Source organism: Bombus vancouverensis, chromosome 16 (assembly GCF_051014615.1).
Source record: "Bombus vancouverensis nearcticus chromosome 16, iyBomVanc1_principal, whole genome shotgun sequence".
NCBI lineage: Eukaryota > Metazoa > Arthropoda > Insecta > Hymenoptera > Apidae > Bombus > Bombus vancouverensis.
The window spans coordinates 8,601,481-8,623,626 of NC_134926.1; the positions used below are offsets into that span (position 1 = coordinate 8,601,481).

The 22,146-nt window shown below is 38.0% G+C and overlaps 1 protein-coding gene across 4 annotated transcripts in view; it reads right to left on the reverse strand.

Annotated features, from left to right (window-relative positions):
• Positions 1-22,146, reverse strand: part of Stacl (SH3 and cysteine-rich domain-containing protein) — a 76,547-nt gene that overhangs the window by 34,967 nt on the left and 19,434 nt on the right. For all 4 annotated transcript variants that reach the window (XM_033342553.2, XM_033342550.2, XM_076625580.1 and 1 more), the window contains one exon: positions 19,143-19,934. In XM_033342553.2, coding sequence (XP_033198444.1) covers positions 19,143-19,557 — 415 coding nt within the window. In that variant the 5' untranslated portion in view covers positions 19,558-19,934. The remainder of the gene's footprint in view (positions 1-19,142; positions 19,935-22,146) is intronic.

Genomic DNA, 22,146 nt, shown 5'->3' on the forward strand with positions numbered 1-22,146 from the left:
ACATAGGCACTTCCAATAGTATTTGACGTAAGGTGAAACTGGACTACATCGTGTAATATGAAATGTGCAAGAACAGCATCAATTATCCTGTTCTATTCTGGTACACTGCTTTGTTTAATTAAACTGACTACTGGGTTGCCCTAAATTCTGGTCTCGTCGCACTAAACCCCTCATAACCTTTATGGAAGATTAATTCCCATGGGTGGAGCGAAGAGTCGTATAGCGATATTTTTGGATGCTGCTGATCTAGAAAAGATCGTTGTGAAATTGATGTGGAGAACAGGGACAGTTGGATGAGAGGATCCTCGAACGTTCAAGCAGTTCAGTTTCAACGTTTGAGTGCAGTCCTTTAGGTCAAGTGCTGTCAGCTTCGTAGAATTCGAGTGTATCAACCGATGGTTCGAATTACAGACATTTTACTGGGTTTATTTTATATTGCTTAACCTGGATTTGATACTTCCATTGTTTCAGGACTAGATGGTCTGATTTTGTTGCTATGCTAGAAATTGTGTACAGGGTGTGACAAGAGATCACTCCGTAGACAAAATTTAGTTGAAAATATCCTGAATATATTTTGCATATTCCAGCAATTTGAATAAGAAAGACTTCTAATAAAGTAACTATTGCAAAACTCATTGTTTCCTTGCATTATCTTCTTTCCTGTATATTTTTCATTCTCCTTTCTTCCGTCCGAGTTTTATTAAATTCTCAATACCTTCAACGTCAAAGTTCTGCTTCCGCCCGTTCGAAATTTTCATATCTAATTCAAATGGACAAGCAACTTCATTTCCAAGATACCTCGACCCACATTCCTGTAATTTTTCCTAAAACTTCCAAGTGAACATGATTGGCAAAATTGGTTTACCGATACCGGCAGATTTTATCAAAGATTCGAAAGCATTCCCTACCGTTGGACACATTCTCAAGCAGAGCGAGCCAGGAAAAGGTCAACCGTCTATTTAAACTGTGCATTATTATAAAGCTTAATGGGGCTCCATTAATGCAGCTGCTGGCGAGGATAGAGCAAGTAATTACAGTGGCATGAAACTTCCGTACAATTTACTCAGTTTCCTCCTCTCTTGTTCGTTCGTGTTAGCTCGCCATCAGGACCATGTCACTTAACAAATTAGTATTTGCGATACTGTGTAATCATCATTCGATAGGTATCACCGTGTCGATATGTTTCACCGTACTCTTGAATCCCTCGATCGATTCTCCGGGATTGAAACGATGCTGGCAGAAACGAACACACAGGTCTCGTTCGGTAACACATTATGTTGGCTAATGGGAGAGCAAACGATGCTTTGGAATACCATTCGATCTAGCCAAGTGCATGGGAATATTGTACTGATCAAGGCTGACCAATTTGGGCTGTGGTATCACGTATAGCCACGATAGCCAATACAGTCGTGAATTAAAGCACTGACTATCGGATAATGTTTTGAAAAGGCAGTTCATCGAAGATACTGCGGTTTCAGTGAAATTTGTATGGCAGATGAATTGATGGTGAATATTCGTTGGCAATGATCCACGCTGAAAACGAAATAGTCTTCAGGCCTAACATCAACCAAACAGAAGCTAGCTAAATGGTTAGCAGTTTAAACACTTCGAACCTAACCTAACTCTAAGAATATCCACTAGGAAGCAGGCACAACCGCATTGAGACGAAACACAAGTTAATACTAACTCGTGCCAAATGGACCGAAAGTGTGATCTAAACTGAATTCTAACCTGCAAATAATCTACATCAATCTGGTTTAACCTAATTTAACTTACCTCATCTGAAACTAATTTCTGTTTAAACGACCGATCCAGTGATATATCTGCTCCAAACCCGTTATAACTATTATTGTAATTCAAAATCAGATTTTCGTTGCTTCGTCCGTAATTTCCTCCGCTAAATCCAATTAATAGCACGTACGATCAATTTTATACGAATTTCGTGAAACGTGACGCGGTTATGTTTAAATTAGATTCGAATTTCGATTGAGTTTAGATTACATTTCGCTTTCTTTTGCATATAGATTAGGATTTATTGCGTTGGCAACTAAGTGATTGCGGGCGTTGTCATTAGGTGGTATTGACAAAATCCGCAATCACTTAGTTGCCAACCCAATATTTGGGGTTAGGTTTACATTAGATTCGCAGTTGATTTCTAGGTGTTTCTGATCCTACTTCAATAGTAATCAGGTCAGCTTTTGATTACGTTTAGCTTACGTTAGAAGCCAACTTTCCCTCTGAACCTTCAATCGAATCTTCCACAACTCATGCCAATGTTTCGTATTATACGAGCAACGAGGCATTCAAATTCCCGATTAGAACGTCCGAAAACGAAGTTTCTGCCGGGAATCCGTAATTCTAATAAGATTGTACGCTACGCCCTATCAATTATCGTTACAGATCGATTGATTTATCAGCAGACCATGGCTGACCATAATGGCATTATTTAACGATGTTATTTCGTCCTGTCGTTTAATCGAGTTTCCATGTAAGCTGAAACCTCGCCACGGCTTCTGCCTACGTTTTCATTTTTAGAAGCCATCCTAAATTTTATTATCTGCCTAATGGCCCCGCTACGTTTGGCTTCGTTGTTTACCGTTTCGAAAGAGTTCGCAGATTTCCTGGAATTCTTCTTTTTATCGTTTTTACAAACAGTATCGTTCGTTTTATTGTTGCGGTATGTCGTAAGTGTTTGCAACGTCATTGCAGAGATCATTTTTCACATTTTTTCACAGGCAATCTGGATCTTTTATCTTCGGCCTATTTTTTCTTCTTTTTTCTTCTTTCTTTACTGTTCTAGGTTTTCGTGCAACATAAAAATGTAAAAAAATTTTCGGCTACTTGTCGACGTTTTTATCGTAATAGATGTAATTTAAGTGAAACGGTTGATATCTTCTTTCAATGAAAATAGAAGAAAAAAAAAGAAGATGTAAGAGAGTCCAAGTTTGATTATGATGGGTTAAGTTGCAGCATGAGTTATGGATGAGGGGATGGTGTTACATGATATTCGACTCTGAAATGAGCAAGAACAAACTTAAGTATTCACTAAGGGTTTCTACCCTTTTTATTCTTCATAACTTTTTTCTCTTCCCAACCTTATGTTTCTTTCCATCCCTTCTTTTCATTTTCTTCCTCCTCTTCCTCTCTCTCTCTCTCTCTCTCTCATCCTTCCTGTTTCCTCTTTCTTTATTTTTCTTCCTCTTCTCCACGTTATTTCTATTATTTTTATTACTTTACTGTATCTTCTCCGGGATATAGAGACTTCTCATATTTACACAAGAGGTTTTCAATTGTATATTGAGAAAATACTAAAATCTCTATTGCATCAAATCCTTTTCACATTAAACTCTCTTACGTAACGCGGATTCTCTGTGGAAACGTCTTGAGAGACCTTAAAATTGTCGGTTTTATGCCACATGAAATACCTCACCTTTATCATTCGGGTGAATACATGTTTTTCGAGGGCACGTAGTATTCCAGCGATCCAAATCCACGTTAACCATATTATTTTCTTTTTCTCATTGAAAAAGAAAAAAGTTCTACAAAGAATAATGGCCAGCTTCACGGAGAGGAATTATTCAAGCATGTACAGATTTTGAAACCGGTCGACATTAATTCGTTTAATTGCGGTCCCACGATACTCTGCTGAACTTTTCCAACGCTCCAATAATTCCATAATATATTTTACGAACCGATGGACTTGCCGAAGCGGATGAAATCGATCGGGAAAAACATCTGGACGAATGTGTCGCAGCGAATGAATTTCGCTTTAATTGCTGTCAGAGAGCTACGCTTATCGTGGTCGAGTCGCTGAACATTTTCCACCCTCTTCGTGTCTCTTATCGCGATCAAGACACGTTCAATTTTGAATCGCTCAACTATTGAATCAGCAGCGGAAATGACGATGGGATTTCGAGGTTTCCTGATGTGTTTCACTATCACCGTGTCGTTATTTTATACAGGGTGATTCATGTAACGAGACGCGATTACATTTTACATACAATTTATATACAGCCGTCGAATTGTGTCTTTGAGTTATAGCTGAGTATAGTGATTTACGTTGCATTAGTAAAATTATTGTATAGTTAATTTTAACAAATTTAATTACTGAGACTTGTAGAGTTTAATTAAACTTTATATTGTGTATTCCACTTGCAGAGTAATTGCCCCGAAAGAGGGAAAAGCAAGTGGAACAAATTCATAAAAACAACGGGAAACTCGCGGAAAATTCTCTGAAAATTCTCTTCTACAGGTGACACAGACTCAAACATATATCCAATATCAAACACCACATGAGTCCACGTGAAACAGCTGAGGACGAGCTTGACCAAAGAAACTGCTTGCTACCAAAGAAGCTCCACTTGCAGCGCAATTGCCTGGAAAGGAGAAAAGAGCCACTCCAAACAGCCTACGGAGACCAAGTGCTAAAAACCAGCCTAAGAAAGTCAAATGAGCCGGGTGAACCAAAAATACCTGCAAAGTTAAAAAAAGCTGCAAACGCTCATCTCGTATTCTTAATCGACACCCGATTCTTATCTCGGCCCAGGCGATTCGACACGGTGATATCGTCATACGAGATGTGTCCAGAAGGTATCCGATCTATTAGGTTGTCCGAAAAGTTTCTTTCGTTTTATAAGGAAATAATAGACGCACTAATAGAATTAGAATAAATGCCTAATTCAATAAAATAATATAAAACAGAAATTGTCGTTCATGTATTATCATCCTTATGAAATGAAAAAAACTTTCCGGACAACCTAATATATTCCATCCCCTTCTTATCTGGCTGTGCTATTGTGTAAACCAGATTCTCACCACCGAAGGGGAGCTATATCAATGGCCCTACCGACTGGCAAGACCCTCCCTATTTTTAGTCAAAAGTTACGATAGCAAGGTATATCCACAGGCCAGACATTTGCCTGATACAGCACTCCTGCACTCGCTTGTGTATGTGATACGTTCTCTTCCGATACACGCGCGTATCTTTGCAATTGCGTCGTCTATCAAACATAAGCAATCAGACCTGCCAGCATCCCCTCGCCTAATCGTCTTCTCCCCTCTGCCTCGTATCCTATCATCAGATACGTATCACATATACCTGCCACGACACGTCTACCTTCGTAAGACCGCGTAAAAGAGCTGCTGGAACGAGGATCCGGGAGCAAACAGGGGGTTTAGCTAGGCAGGCAGTTGTGAGTCCCTCGGCTCCCCTATCAAGATGGACTACATCCATAATGCATAGCGGTCGCGTGTCTCGCGCTTGGAATTGATAGGAACGAGGGGAGGGGCGAGGAGCAGTAGACTGGTCGAAGGTCGGGGGAAAGATCCAGCGCTGGTAGGCTTGGGGGAACGCAACGGAAACGAACCGGTGCCTCTCCGTCGATGTAACACGGCCAGAAGGTGTTGGAGTCAGGGGTTGACCTGAATTCAGGTGGGCTGAATCAATACCGCGCTCGTTCACCTCGCAGTTACCGTGGCAACCAGACTCCTTTATTAAATATAACCTGCACCGACCTTTGCTGTACGAGCCCGTTAACCTTCCGGGTTACACCTGCACACAGTCGACGACCTACGGATACAAGAGGGAGAGGGCCTTGACGGAGGACAACGAACGATGCTCCGTCTTTTGTACTTGGCTCTTTCTCTCTCATTGGCGAGTTACGATCGGCCCGACCTTGGCACCCGTGAACCCAAGTCGGTGCCAGCTTTCAGGAAGTACATACTCTATCTCTGTCTGACTGTGACGCGCGCGCGCTACCTGTTCGTGTTATGGCTCAGTTTAGACGGGATTAGAGGAGCGTGTAACGCGATTTCGTGCCTTAACAGGGAACAAGGAATTGCAGGTTAGGCATTGTTCTGATAGTTGGTGTCTATTGCACTTGGAGTTTGAAGATCATCAGATACGTAACTTTGGATGGTGTCTGTTTTACGAACACGTGTTTTTGGATGCTGTTGGTATCTGTATTGGTTCTTGGAAATAGATTTCTCGTAGGACACCTTTTCCACTGGGATGGCTAGCAATTTGTTTTATTATCTGATCTTAACTGTTAATGAATAATATATTGAGTTTATTAATGTATCATTTTCGGCTGCATAGCTAAAAAGTGTGGTTTAGAGGCTACATCAGGTGATCTGGATTTTGTAACATATTTCCCAATAATTGTGGCATTTAGACTTTCTGTCGTGAGTGAAAATCCGTCTAAAAACTTGGCTGCAGTCTTCTCGTTTAGAAAGCAGACTCCTTTTAGAAAAACCTTGTTACACGTTCCTCGAAGCTTACATTGTGGCCTTTGCTTAAACGTCTGCTTCAAAAGAGGCGAGCACTGAGATTCTGTTGAGAGCGAGTCTTCACAATAACAAGTCCTTCAACAATTTCTATTAGAAATACCTTGTTATACAAAGGATTAGTGTGAAATAATATGAACGAGGAGAGACTCGTTGCTCTTTAAACAGTGGAGCAAGAGCTTCTGACAGGAGTGTCTAGTCAAGTGGCTAGCCAATTAACAGGTTAATGATGTCCTGATATGTAAATTTATATCTATTCTACGTTGTTCTACTTGCAAACTCCGCTGGTCTACTTGGTCCACTTGGTCTACTCAAAGGTATACTCGAAGCTTCCTCAAGTGGCTACCCTTAGTTACCAGGAATCAGTTCACTCGGTGATCCTCTGACTCGTAGCTTCGCTTCTTGACCTACTGCATCTACTTTTCTTTCACTCCACTTCCCACATTCTACCGATTCACTTACTTTGCTTAGAGATTTATGAAACAGTTGCCAAAATGTCAGGGGTTACCGACCACGAGACGTGAATTTGTTGTTGGACCATTCGTGCGATTAAAACGCGCTTTCCCTGGAATTCCGACGACTGGCTAATTTCAAGCGTAACTTTCGTTAGCGATTTGTCGTATAGATCAGAGGATTTTATTGAATTCCTCGGACAAACAAAAAATTGCAGAGGAATGCGGAATTTTACGTGGAAATTAAATATCCTCTATTGTTCGAGAGTTAGACATAGTTGGAAGACTATGTCTCGATGTCCAATTTCGAAAGTTTGCCAGGATCCAAAAAGAGAATCGATTTACATGGAACTCTACGTTCCATGAAATTCCATTAGCCAACGTCCGGAATAATAACGACATCCGTATGGTCGGTAAAACGCTTCAGCGGATCCGATTTGAATGAAATTACATCGGGATGAGCAATAAAAATTGCCTGACACCGTACCTTCGATTTTACGTGCATCGTTCAATGAACACGGATTGATCGTTGTCACTAGTTTCGAAATCGAGTGCTCTAGAAAGAGATCAGTAGAGTCCAAGAGACTCTAAAAGTTGCCACGAATGACATCGAGAAGCTCCAACAGGTCTGAAGGTTGTCTGAGAGACCTCAAATGGTAATAAAGTACTGTAAGATGTCCCCAAATGGCTACGAGAGACTTCAAAAGATCTCAAATATGTCTGCAAAGTTCTGAAAGACAATAAAAGATCTCAGGAGATCTTTATTTACCATACGTCCTTGCGTTGCATGTATTTGCTTTAACTTTTCGCAACATTTTATGATCCATTTAATCGAAGAGAACTTTATAATAATAACCTTGAATGGTATTTACATCGAGTCTCGTTACCTACTGTAGGTAATGTAGTTGATAACGTTTTTGCTAATTTCGCATACACGCGCCGCTGTTTCCCGTGGAATAATTAGAAGGGAAGCGCCCCAGCGCCGAGGGAAACGATTTTGAGAAAGTTGCGATACAAGTAAATTGCTTGTGATCTTGTAAATGTTTCGCTCGAGTGGAGATTAATCTTGGTCACGTGGCTGCAATTTGGTTGAAACCAACGATCGTGTATTTGGTTGCAGATGGCAAGAAAATGAATTTCCAGATAGATATTCTGGCTAATTCACGTCGTTCATTCGGCAATTTGACGAATAAGTTTTCGAGTACAGGATGATTCACAAGACTGAGACAAATTGTACTTTTAGGAAAATTCAATATACAGAAGGATTTGATCTTCAAAAGAAAAATATATTTTACGAGACTCTGGCACCTTTCGCAAGAAATAAAAGATTAAACTGAATAGAACAGAGAAAATTATACCGGGTGTTCCACAAACTTTAATGTCAACGTCATACAAATTTAAATGTTAGAAACTGACATAAAAAATACTATTAGTAATTAGATAAATAAGTTATATAAAAATTACTTACTTAATGCTCAAGATATTTTCGTATTTTCCAAAAATGAAAAAAGACTGCGATGATTAGCAGGCACAAAAGTTTGCAGTTCTATATGAAAGCAGCGAGATTACATGTGCCATTTGCAAATGGAAATTTCCATTTGAATGAACGCAATGTATAAAAGTGTGCAACATTAACGTGGATACATCTATCATTTCACACCATTCATAGAATTTCTTTCTATATCTAACTGATTGCAAAGATGAAGTTTGAAACACCCTGTATAAGCTCTGATTCCTATCTCACCCAACGTATTATGTCACTTTAGATCCTCGGAACGAGAGTTCTCAATTATGGATGTAGCGTTCATAAAATCGTTCCTAGATTTTCAGCCTTCCATTTTGTAGCACACCGTGGAAACATGCTCGCCAGTCGGCGAAATTATGATCCAGACTGGCTCTCGTTGCAAATCTATGGTCTCAAGCGACCCAATGAATTTTCTAATATCGAAAGCAATAAACATGGAATGCTGGTTTCAGGATAGGGTAATACTACGCGTCCTTATAAAGAATTCAAGTTACATTACGATACTTTGGAATTCCACGGTGGAACAGCAACGCATTCGTGATTTACAGTATTGATTTTGTTTATCAATTTATTGGCGTGGCGGAAGACGAGGTTTCAACTGAAACCACGAAACTGGCAATGCCGTTGGTATTGGTGGAAATAAGTGAAACTTGATTGGAATTCGATATAGTCAGACATTGTATTAGATCGAATTTGGATTGAGGTTAGGTTTAACAAAGAGATGACAAGAACTGTAAAATCTCGAATAAGTTGTTTGTGTGTGCATTCGATGTTTTAGGTTAATGTACTTGTATAAATTCCATTAATGTTAATATCATGTCTTTTTTAATGTTTAACTTTTACAACTTATTCTCATTAATTTATTATTTACCATTTGATTGGTTTATTTCATTTATTATAGCACTCCTGCGCATTCTTAGAATTTTGCAGCTGGAAATTGTAACAAAAGGATTTAAAACATAAGGAACTGATGTACCGAGAATATCATCTTTCAAAAACAAAGGGCCGTACGCTCGAATCCTTTTGCAGCTGTTTTACCATCAACCCAAAGCATCGAATACATAGACAGTCAACTGATGCGAAATTTCGCAGTTGTTGCTATCTCATTGTAAGACAGACAATTCCCTCTACTGTGAACGTAATTGTGAAATAATTTTTATTACACACCATTCCAATTTCGGTGAAATTATTCGACAAAGAGTTAATCCACTCTAATCCTAACCTAATCTATTGGGACTAAGCCATTTACATCACATGACAGAGATTAAGCGATCGGGATCAAATTTCTGTCACTCGAATATCAAATCCATCCATCACGGTTATAGCCAAAATTTTCATCCAAGCTCCAGATTTCCCGAGACTGGGTATCAAGTTAACAGTTTCTGTCAAGTTCCCACCTCTTAACAGATCGACTGCCGGGATGGCCATTGGCGACCCCCGTTTCTAATTTTTTAGACTGATTAAACTGAGACAAACTGCATGAACTAAAAAATGTGTAACAATGTGAACGATTAAGCTACCATTGTCAGAGAAAAAGTATGGTAGCTTACAAAAATGAAATGTAACAGTGCAGTATATTTCAACCTATCGCGATTCCTAGAGCAAAATACACAAAACTCTTGTAGCAGTAAACTAAGTGTGCTAAGCTACGAAGACTTCTACTATCTCCCATACAGTTGATGCTGAAGAACGAAAGGAAGAGGAAATAGGTACACCCCTGGTGCAACCGATGAAAGCAACAACCCGGCGCCAATGATCTGAATAAGCATCCAGGTCAGCACACGTGACAGACCGAAGATTGTTTGGACCCGTCGCGGCCGCCACTCTACGCGGCTGTTAAACTGAATCCACGCCAGCAGGAAAGCTCTATTTATACCACGGTAACGAGGTCTTGGATGTAATCTTGCGAAATACTCCGAGGAGAATTCGTTTCCACGAGGAAGTCACCAGATAAACCAACTACCATCACTAGTGCCCTGTCCTCGCGGAAAAACGGCATCTGCTCGCTTCATTTCCGCTTTCTCCTAAGTGAACCGACGAAATCGGTCATGTCGGTCCGAAATTCGATTACCGGCTACGATTCGTTCAAAGGGTGACTCGGTTGACGAATCTCGACACATTTCGCCACAACGGATTCGAGAGGCAAAATTGGATTCCTGATGGACGATCGTTCGATGTGGTTTGTAATCATTCAATTTCATACCCATTGAGACCAGCCTGCCCTCTGTGTGCTCTATATTCGATGTCCACCGCGATCGTCGCGCCATCATCGGGTTTTCCCCGTACAAACGTTCATGGCTGATGGGATGGTAAGTCCCATGTATGTTGGCGATGAGATTGCGATGATACGATGTTCATTCTTGAGATGCAGATGGGTCAAAAATTAGGATATGCTTTTACAGAGTGAAATATAGAAAAGGAAGTGGAACGCTGCCAAGCGTTTGCGGATTTTCAGGGCAATTTCGCGAATAGGCATCTGGAGCGTCGTTTATACCTTTTTTGGTTATTTGTAATTGTGATTTAAATTGCTACAGTAAATTATAAGCATGATATTCGCTTAAATTGTACGGTAGAAAAAATATTATGATATTTATGATACAAATGGTTCTTTTTATTTTTTTTATGATAAGTCGAAGTGTTTAAGAACATATAGAAATAAATATAGATCTTACTTTTTCATAATATTGCTACATTGTTAAATATGATGATAGTATTTAGAAACTTTTGGTCCACTCGGTGTATGGAAATTATGGTTTGAAAAATATTACTACAAGCGTAAATTAAATACTAATAAGTGTGAGGAAGTAATTTTCTAAAACAGGTACTACGCAGAATGTTATGCTTTTCTTTAATCATCCTGTCAAATGTTAATCGTTTTATTCTTTAAGCTGCCTTCAGGGGAAACATTAAAACGCTTCTAAGAAATTTCGCGATGGAATTATAAAGGCGTATCGTAAAACGTACAAAACAAGTTTTCATTCGTTAATGTATCAAATTGCCAGTTTTTGTGCAACACAAGAGTCACGTCATTTTCCTATTATTGTTTTTATAAAAATTTAAATGCCAGTTTTTGTTCACTAAATAGTTATCCGCGATAGATTTATATCTACAAAAAACAGGTTTTATATGGAAATTTCACGCTCCTTGGGATCTTCCTCCTTTTTCATAAGTTTTTTTTATTTTGTTCCTTTTCGTATGCGCTAAATAATTATTTATATTAAACTATATTCAAAAAAAAATTTTTTTTATGTGGAGATTTGATTTTATTTCTACCATGAACCCGGTGGAAATCAATAAAGCGTTAATTAAGCAAACAAGAATGAGATAATTAAATAATAATTGTATTCTGTACTTGTTACATGCATGAGCAAATTTCACGGAGAATCTGTACTTGCATATTTACATTCAAAAGAATTATTTACGATGCAATTCTACGATTTCACTTTGATGCGTTTATTGCTACATTTACGACGAGTGGCACAGACAGCTAATTTATTGTCTAACAGAAACCTTTTGATGCTTCCGGCATAATTTTCCAATATTTGACCTTTTACATTATTTGTGTATCTATTTAGATTGGACTACATGGAAACAAATATTTTTACATTTGGTATTTTGAAATATATTTTATTTTACAAAATTAACATGTTTTTATATTTAAATTAGATATTATCTGTGCAATAATACTACGTTAGATATTTCTGTATATATATCAATAATAAAATAAAGCCAGTTATATTTTATATTTGAAATGTGAAAAAAAAATAAAGAAAGAAATTATATCAACATTTTTTACAATACCCATTGCAGAAAGCAATTATAATAAATTTAACAAAATTCTTTTTTCAATTTTTATTTTCCAAAGAAAGTGCAATTCTTAATGGTGCCACTATTATTTGCGTATTTCTTAGTTCGACGCGTCGGGTGATCTCAATTTACGAAATGCCAATTGTTCCGGGCGCAGCCAATCAACTAACAGCCCCATTTGCATCATCGAGCAAGAAAAAAGAAAGATCGTTACAAAACGAAGCGAACCCGCGCACACAGAGAAGGAAGAGGAAGAAAGTAGGAAAAAAACCAGCGCGATAACGACGACTACTCGAGGAAAGTGGACTGTCGGTCGCGTGACGCGACATTTGTGTCACCAGAACATCGTGACACGTCGTTTTATCGCAAATAATTATTGTTACTGTTTTGTAGCCACGGTTTTAAAAGACACGGAAAGATACGCATAAAATACGTGTAATGCTATAATAAAATTCATTCCGTTTGATTGCAATAAAAGATACGATGTACCACATGTAAACTAACCTATACCAAACGTGCCAGATAGCCTGTATAATAACTGAAAAGTTGTATACACAGGCTCACAAAAGTATTCGGACACCTGTAGAAACATTTGCAAAAGTGAATCTTTAATAAATCGTTCGGTAAATCTTTTTTCCAATTTTTAATAAATTTCTGTAACAAATCTATGTATACAGGGTGGTTGATAACTGGTGGTACAAGCGGAGAGGGGGTGATTCTAAAAGGGGGCGAAAAAAGAAGTCGAAAATATAGAATAAACATTTTTTTTTTTTATTTTTCCATCGAGACAACGATCTACAGTGAGATCCGTTATAACGAGACCTGATAAAGTGCACGCGTACCGAGCCAAAGTTCAAAGTCAATTTTCTCGAAAACAAAGCCTCGAACGAAAAATTTTTGTTCTATATTTTCGACTTCTTTTTTCGCCTAGAATCGCCCCCTTTCCGCTTGTACCACCAGTTATCAACCATCCTGTATATATGAATATGAATACGATTATTTAAATATAGGGTGGTTCCCATTAAACTTCATCAGAAAATAGTTAAATTCAAAAAGTTGCGTATTTAATATCTAGCATTATTGAAAAGTCTAAGTGAAATTAAAGAAGAAGTGGAATCAAAATAAACTTGTTATTTTCATGACACAAGACAACGACAAATCGATAATGGATGTTATTATTGTTAAAACACACCTTGTTATTTCAAAATGCTTGTATGTCAATAAAAAATCGACAGGGGGAAAGTAAACCGGATTTATTACTCTACAAAGTTTGATTTGATTTCGCCTCACTTCATCCAAAGGAAGAATCAATCATCAACTCTTTATATCAGTTTACGACTTTTTCTTTCAGAGCTTCTTGGATATAAAACAAGAATAGCGTAAGCTCGTACGATATCGGAGACCAGAATATGGTTCTTTTCGTATTTCATTGCTAGAACTTTTTAATAAATCTTCGAATGATAAATTTGTGCGAATTTGTTTCTTGTAATTTCATCGGAACCTAACCTAAATCTAATTCAAATTGTAATAACGTATAACTATGACAAAACCAAGTAAATGTTAATATTCTAATTGTTAGAAAATCTAAGATCTTAGAAAGACAATCAAACCAGTAAAAAAAAAATCATAAAACTTGCTTTTTAAATTTACCATCTCACATTAGAAAATCTAACCTCAATGTAATCCAATGTAATCTTGTAGAACGATCTTATTCAGCAGTACTAACTAAATGTTAATACTTGAATTTTCCTCCAAAGACAAGAAAGATTCATGAAAATGTATTGTTTTCCAGTTCCTCATTACAAACTAAGTAACTTAATCTCAACTGAATCTAAACTTCGCAGTAACCTATAACTATACAGTGCCATCTAACCTTAAGAATTCCAATTTTCTTCTAAAGACAAGAAAATGTAATATTTTTAAAGACTCATCGTCCCAAAATGAAAAACTATTTATCAAAGGACCTTTTCTTCACTCCAAACAGAGTTTTAAAAAGTTGGCAAATTTATTATCCCCTGACTGGATCAGGTAGATGGTCGGCATCGCGTGGACAAAGGTTAATCAGATCGTACGGCCTGTGAGCGTAGTTTTCGAGGCTGGAGCGCGATAAAATCGCGCGTGACAGAGACCGATGACAGGAGGACTTCCTAATAGAAGCGACAACCCCTGGCTTTGGCTCGATATAATTAATCTTCGCCTCGTGCCGGCGTGATTGGCCCCAAAGGTAACAGGCTAACCGTGAAAAAGTACGCCACCAACGAATCGGGTAAAATTCGCACCTTCTAATGCTATCTACGAGCCAAGAGGGGCGAAAAAATCTAGTTTTGTTGCATTTTTGTTGGAGGCCAGTTCGATGGCCGTCCACTTGGAATTGCTTGCTTGACCTGCCTCCATGAATAATGAATTCTTCGCTTCCTCGTTCGACGCGGGCGCTTCCACTCTTGGGAACTTGGCTTTTTATTATCTCACGACAGTGTAAACGTTTCTCACGCTGTTGTTGAATCTGATATTTGTGAAATGCATAGTATAATTTATTATGCAGGCGAGTTACGTATTCGTAGGCGAGGTTAGGTTAGGTTCATTTTTAATTTAATTGAATTCCGCAGGTTAGAATCGATTTCTTGACTTGCAATTGATTCTGTTTGCTTTTTAAGATTGTTATTAACTTAGTTAAGTTTGTAGCGTTCAGACGATCAAGGTTAGATTAATTGTCACTGACAATTGGTTCTTTTTTTTTTTATTGATATTCCATCGAATTAGGTTAGGTTCGCTTTCGATGGAATCAAATAATTTTAAATTAGCTGATTTCGTAGAGAGGCTGATACAATTGACTTAGCAATTAGACACGGTTGGTTTTCAATATCGTTACACGTATACTTAATTCTTATGTTAATTTTAGACCATCTAGGTTATCTTGAGTTACATTCTCTTTCCATTTAATTTAATTCCCTAAATTAGAATCAATATTTTCTCTCCATTCAATTTGCTTCAATTTTAATGTAAAAAAGAACATCTCTTTTTCTGACTTTCTATGCATTTTCATTTTCTTGACTAATCCCAGTACTGCATTTTCATTTTATCTGCTCTTACCTTCTTCTTAATCAGCTTAATCTTTTCCCAAGGCTTTTTATCCGTTTAATTCTTCTTTCATTTTATCAAAGTGCTTTTGACACAGTTACTTAACCTAACATTTGTGAAGAGAACGGCAGATGTCACTTTTTGTAATATGGTTGAGCAGTAACTTGATGGAGCGTGTTCACAAATTTCGTTAATAAGTTTCACAGGCTGGACCAGACGGAGATCAGACGATCCTGATTGCTTGTATCCATCACGTGCCACCCACACGTTAGAAAAAGACGTGAAAGAGAGACGAAGAACAGCATCGTTTGCCGTAACAGTGACAGGTCAATTATAAATGGGGGGACTCACCAACCCATTCAGCGTGTCGTTTCACGAAGCACGTGTACGTCGTTTTATGGTAGCAATAACTTACAATTATGTCATCGTGTCGAGTTATTTTTATGCGGCACACGCCTCTTCAGTTCGACCCTGTACGCCTCCGAAATTCATTTTTTCTTTTCTTTTTTTTGGCTCTCTCCATCTCGCTCTCTGTTCACTACACAGCAGTTCTATTTGTACTTTTTCTCTCGGCGGGAACCGAGGAACCGAGCTGGAGCAAGGGAAACCCTTCTCTGTCGAAATTTCGTGATTTTTCCTTTGTGAAGCGTGCTCCGTGTCTGGGTCTGGTGAAAAATTGAGAGAAAAAGCCGAACATTCCCGGAAAACATTGTCAGAGCAGAGGAAATTATTCCAGTTTTTGAATTATGGATGATGGATAGAATCTGCTTTTTTTACGTAAAATAGGTTCTGTGCTTTAATATGATTATAGTTTGGTCTAATATAATTGTTATTTTATTATAATTATGGAAATTTGATAAAGCCAGACCTTTGTGGTAATTCCACATTTCTAGATTGTAATCTAACCTCCAAAATTTGGAATTCCTTTCATTCCATAATCTTTTTCTATCATTTTTTTTTTTGCTGTCCTATACAATAAAATCCATGTTTTACATAGAATACTTCCTTTTATTGTAATTGTAGATGTAGGAGAAATAATTCTATAGTTTTTTATTTATGCAAAATAATTACAAACACGAACCATTTTTTATATGTCTAATTATTTCTCTATATACTTGTAGTTACATTAAAATATAGCAAAATATTTTCTGTAAAATCATATTACATATAACTTATAGTTATATTAGTAGAGAGAATTGTACATTTTATAAGTTAGGTTATATAACCTATTACTATGAAACTAGGGAGTTGGATTTATGAAATATTCAATTTTTGTTGAGTTCAGAATATGTTGCGCGTGTTCCATATTTCAAGTCTGCTTTATCCAGCTTTGCTGGAAAGACACCAATTCAACGAACTCTGAACTCGGAGACGCCACGATGACGACAGTTTCCATGCCAACGAATTTTCCATGAAATTCCTTTGCTTCATTCTAGCGCTCGTTTTCCCGTGTATTTATCGTTTACAGCGTCGCCATAAGTTACAGGCGACAAGACCAATGGAAAAAGTTGGATATCACTATACAGGGATGGTCTGGATGAACGAAGAAAATAGTTCAGGGGAACCTGTGCCAAAATGTCTGCCTTTCCGGTTAAGATTTCCGTCTATCTCGTTGATATCGCAGAATCTTTTATTTCTAGCGGTAGTTAAAATGGCTGTCGTCGATCATGCCACAATTTTGGCAACACTGATCGCACAAAACATACGCTGTATTTAATGATTGAAAGCATTCTGGCAATGAAATAACGATCAAGCAAATTATCGATTGTGAATTAATCATATTTAATTTATTCCGAAAAGTAATACCGAGGAAATTGAAAAATCGGAAAAAGATTTGGTAGGTTATAAATCAAGATTTGATAGGGAATTAGTCAAGCTTATTTTTGCTTCGAGTCTAGGGAAAAGGAAGAATGCTGGAAAGAAATTACGAAAGCACGAAAAGATTTGGTAAATTGGTCATAAATCTAGGGAGTTAGCTAAAATTATAAGTTTATGCTTGGAGATTGGCCCTCCCTCATTTTGTACAGGCAATCCACCTCCGAAAAGACCTGTTTAGGACAACTCTAAGGTGACTTACGATCTCTAAGCATGAAATCTAGATACGTATCATGGGGTCTATGGTGCATTACTCCCTAGCACGACTATGCCATAACGAACAATGTCAAGTCCTAAACGTACAACTCTGTTATACTACTAAATACGAAGGAAAATAGCTTCGAACACGGAAAGCTGTGTACACGAGTATATGGGGGACCTTTGATCGTGGCACGTGTAATCGTGTTACTCACGTTTGAATAACAAGATAATGGAATGCTTGTATGACAGTTTTATAACACAAGGAGAGGGTTAAGTTTGTTACTCGGTAGAGACAATTTGCTAAACGTAGTTATTTTGTTTTAGTAATATGTTTACTAATTGAGTTTGATTAAAGTAACTAGGGTGGTTGGATTTGTGCCCTGGAGAATTCTATGAAAGAATTTTATTTATAAGCTTGGCTAAAGCAACTAGGACTAATTGAAATTTTATCCAGGGAAACTTTAGGAGAATTCTGCCTAGAATAAATTATCAAACGTAAATAAAAGTTACTATTATTATCTTTTTATACAACTTTGGCTTACAATAATGGTGCTATCTGTAGCATAAATAATTACGGACAGAGACTATATTAAAATCCGAATCAATATTTTCAAATTTATAAAGCAGCTACTTTCCAACCTTAAAATGAAAAAGACTTTGGTATTTCTCTTTGAGGTTAAGTACCGTGTAGCAAAATTATGAATACATGTTCAAGTAAGGAAACATTGCGGTACAGGTAAATTACTTCTGTGAATATCGCTGAGAAGTATTTCGTGTCACGAGCTCGACTACGGAACCTAATATTCTAAATTACGAAACAACAGAATAGTCCAGGAAGAAAGCGCATTCTTGCATAGTGCACGTCTGCAGTGGCTGAATACATAATCCATCATTTTCATTTGTAATCCATTGTAAACATATTACATGTAATTTCATTAGGTCTAATTAACTTCCGAAACTTTAATTAACCTCTCTATACTTACTTCGTTACAATAAAATCGTACGAAGGATCAAAAGTAATAATTTCAAATTTGGCGTCAGAACGAATTGAGGTTAGGAAGAAATTAAGATCAGGGTCGTAAGTATTATTATTCATTATTGGCTATTATACTTATACAATATACTAATGTACTAATGCTGGCCTTGAAGCAAGTTCGGATGCATATATATACCGGCGAATACATTTCTCCTGGCGAATACATTTTCCTCGATATTAATAATTCACGATACACAATCTACCTCTTTTGTATTCTTATCACGTAGCGATCAGAGAAAATAACCAAGTTCCACACGAGAATTGCGGAAAATGATTATGCTTAACCAGTAAAAATTCGAACTTATGTTATATTGGAACTGAATAGGATTATATTAGAGTTATGGTAGAAACGTCTTTAATTTTAAACAGAATTATCTCCAAAATAAAGGTAATTTATCCAATCCTAAGTATATATTCCAACTATATAATTCGCAACTATAATGTTAAACTTTAAAAATTTTTTACTACCTTTTCAGTACTTCGTTCTACTAATGGAAATCCTAGGCTGAGCTATCGACCAGGCTGAAGAAACTTTTTATTCTGTTTTCATAGAGAAAGGCGTAATAAAATTATTTGATAAATGCTAAAGATGAACAATGTTCTTTAGGGGAAATTCTTTATAAATATACGCAAATCCTGCCTTCAAATTTTGTTAAATTTCCTAACCTATAAAGTATCGCGTAAACCACTGTAGGCTCTATAGGTAATATAATCTAACCCATAAAATTACATAATTGAGCGTATAAATTCACAGTCAATCTACCCCAACTATCCAGTATTCGCGTCCTCAAATAGCCACGAGCCATAATTCCGTAAGATCCCATTAAAAGCCCATAAAAGAAGAAAAACGCGAAGAAACTGGCGATAGAACTAAAGCACTCACCGGTCTGCACGAGCTTGAGCGCGGCGGCATTGTGCTGCTTGAGCGGCTCGCTGAGCCCCGGTTGTATGAGATCCTTGAAAGGATTGGCGGCATCCTCGCCGGCGCCAACGCGACTGTTTTGCATAGTCCTGGCGTGTTGTTCGCGACGAGTACCCTTCGCGACCTCGTGGCTACGCGGAGCCTCGTTACGGCTCGCTTTTCTTCTACGTGTCTGTCCTCGTTCCTTTCTCCTTTCTTTCCACTTCTTCGAGCTATCCAGCCAACTTGGTGCTAGTGGGCGGTCGTTTCTCTCGTTGACAGCGATCACGGTCACCTGACAACTCGGCCGACGATCTCCGGTCAACACTGGACTAGGATCACGGTCTGGGTTCTCATAGATACGCAACAGCTCGTCTGCCGGGTAGATGACGTACATGCCCAGCCGATGGTGTGCCGTTCGCCCGATCGCGCGTCCAATCTGCCGGTTCGCTGGCTGCCGTGGCTGCTGCCTCCTCCGCTGCTGCTCCTGCTGCTGCCGCGTTTCTCGGCTGAGCCAACATCGCTGCCCGCCAATTCATCGTTTATGAGTCCGCCGCGAGTCACGCTGCCAGGCCACGCGAACAGTCGCATCTTCTTGGCACGCGAGCCACCCTCGATGTCTCTACGGCCGTTACGTTTCTTTGCAGCTTCGTGACGACGTGGCAGCAGTTTCCCTCCAACCTGGTGAATCGGTGCTTCAACGCGTATTTATGAGAGTGCGGTGCACTGGAGATTCGGCTACTAGATGGCCATCGGTGGACCTTGGTTGTTGGTCTGTAACAAAGAAGACGACTCGTTAATGGGTTTCAAGAGACTGTGATGCGATCTACGCGGTGACCATACTGAGGATGGAAGGCGATTCTTTGCTTGAAATGGTCGGTTGGAAACTCTGAAAATATTTTGGGCTCCTATTTGAAGATATACTTGGTGTTTATGCTGGTAATATTGAAAGTGGAAAGTGATTCCTGACTTGGAATTGGGAGGATTGGAAGCTTTGCCAATACCTTGAAGTCTAACTTGAAGTTACACCTAATGTGTGCACAAATCATATTGCGGATATGATGTAGACTAGGCTCTCTATGTGATGATATACAGGGAACATTGGAATCTTTGGAAATTTGGATTTTAATAGAATTGGTGTATTATGGTGTATTGGTGTGATAATTTGTGTGTTGACTGTACGGGAGATCTGAATGTGAATAATCCTATATTGCAATAACTGGTATATTGTATATATAAGAGACTGAGTATGGGGTCAGTCAGTTTTTCTCATTTTTTCATAAATGTGGGCAACTGAATATTTAGGTTTTTATGATGACAGTGAACATTTTCAGAGTTGGGCATTTACTGTGACAAAGTATTAAAGATTCACGAAAGAGACCCTGTAAATGGATGATCATTTCTGGTCTAGAGTACAAAAGAGCGGTTTGTTACCAACATGACTGGCTTCATAATTAATACTGTAATACCAATGAATGTTAATAGAATTGGCCAATTAATTTGGCGGGGTCATAGCAGTAATCTACTTATGGAACGTTATAGTTCATCACCAGTAAATTTGGATTAACAATCATTACTAGGTCAGAATCCTTCCCTCCCAACTCAAACAATGTCAACTATTTGGAGTCGCCTATTACTGGCTCGGCTACCTCATTCCTTAGTCATACCGTGTCGCTATATAACACTCTAAATCCTGGTACAGCTAATGGCTGCACTATACTTTGCTTTAATGTTGCTTATTCCAATCTTCCATTTAGGTGTCTCTGTTCTTAAAAGAGCATAGATAGGATTTCAGAGAAATTAGCATTTAGTGGATTTTATAGCATTATTTGCACAATTCTCAATGCAAGTTTCTATGTTGTTTCTATGTTCTATTGTTTCATAGCTTACGGCGATTCCTCAGATTAAAAGCCTGTTTTCGATCGTAAAATATGTAAAACCTCTTTAAACATTCGACGATATTTTCATTGACGTTTTCCAAGCTGCGATCTAATTCAGTATTTATTTAAGTAATCGCTGTGCCACGGTAACGGTTCATGAATTATTAACGAACACCCGTTTTAACTTTGTTAAGGCTCAGCCGTTTGTTTCACGGAACGAGGAGCGCTCTGTTTACAAGGTAAACGACTTATTCAGTGCGTCTGAATAAAGACGGGAAACATCTTCTTATTTCAACTCGAGGGGACATGGACGTCGTGATGTAAATGGTCCCTGGTGATTTAAATCTAATTTCAATGTGTCTTTTTCTGGAGGATGGAATACGTTGAATTCATTCAGATTGCAGTCTCGTTTAATTGCATACTCGACTTCGTTCGAAGACTACCGCCACCCATTTACAGTTGGGAAATTTCATTTTTATATCACGACCACGTATTTCCATCTTCTGTCCATATTTCACTTTTTCACAGTACAAATGTTGCCCATAGTTTGGTGATATAAAAATACAATATACAGGGTGGTTGGTAACTGGTGGTACAAGCGGAAAGGGGGCGATTCTACGCGAAAAGAGAAGTCGAAAATATAGAATAAAAATTTTTTTTTTAATTTTTCCATCGAGACAACGATCTACAGTGAGATCCGTTATAACGAGACGTGATAAAGTGCACGCGTACCGAGCGAAAATTCAAAGTCGATTTTCTCGAAAACAAAGCCTCGAACGAAAAATTTTTATTCTATATTTTCCACTTCTTTTTTCGCGTAGAATCACCCCCTTTCCGCTTGTACCACCAGTTACCAACCACCCTGTATTTTTTGTGAATGGTAGACAAAATTTTTTTCTTATTTTTCGAAAATATATTTCTATCTCTACGTCTATCCATCTAATCTAAACCTAAGGACATTTTTCTGTGATTAAATATGTAGTATCGTAAATATAATATTATTCGCAGCACCACAGAAAAGTTGAATCTATTGATCAATCTAACGTTCTGATGTTTTTTCTTTTTTTTTTGATGGATTACGTACCTAACAATCTGTCGTATGACTG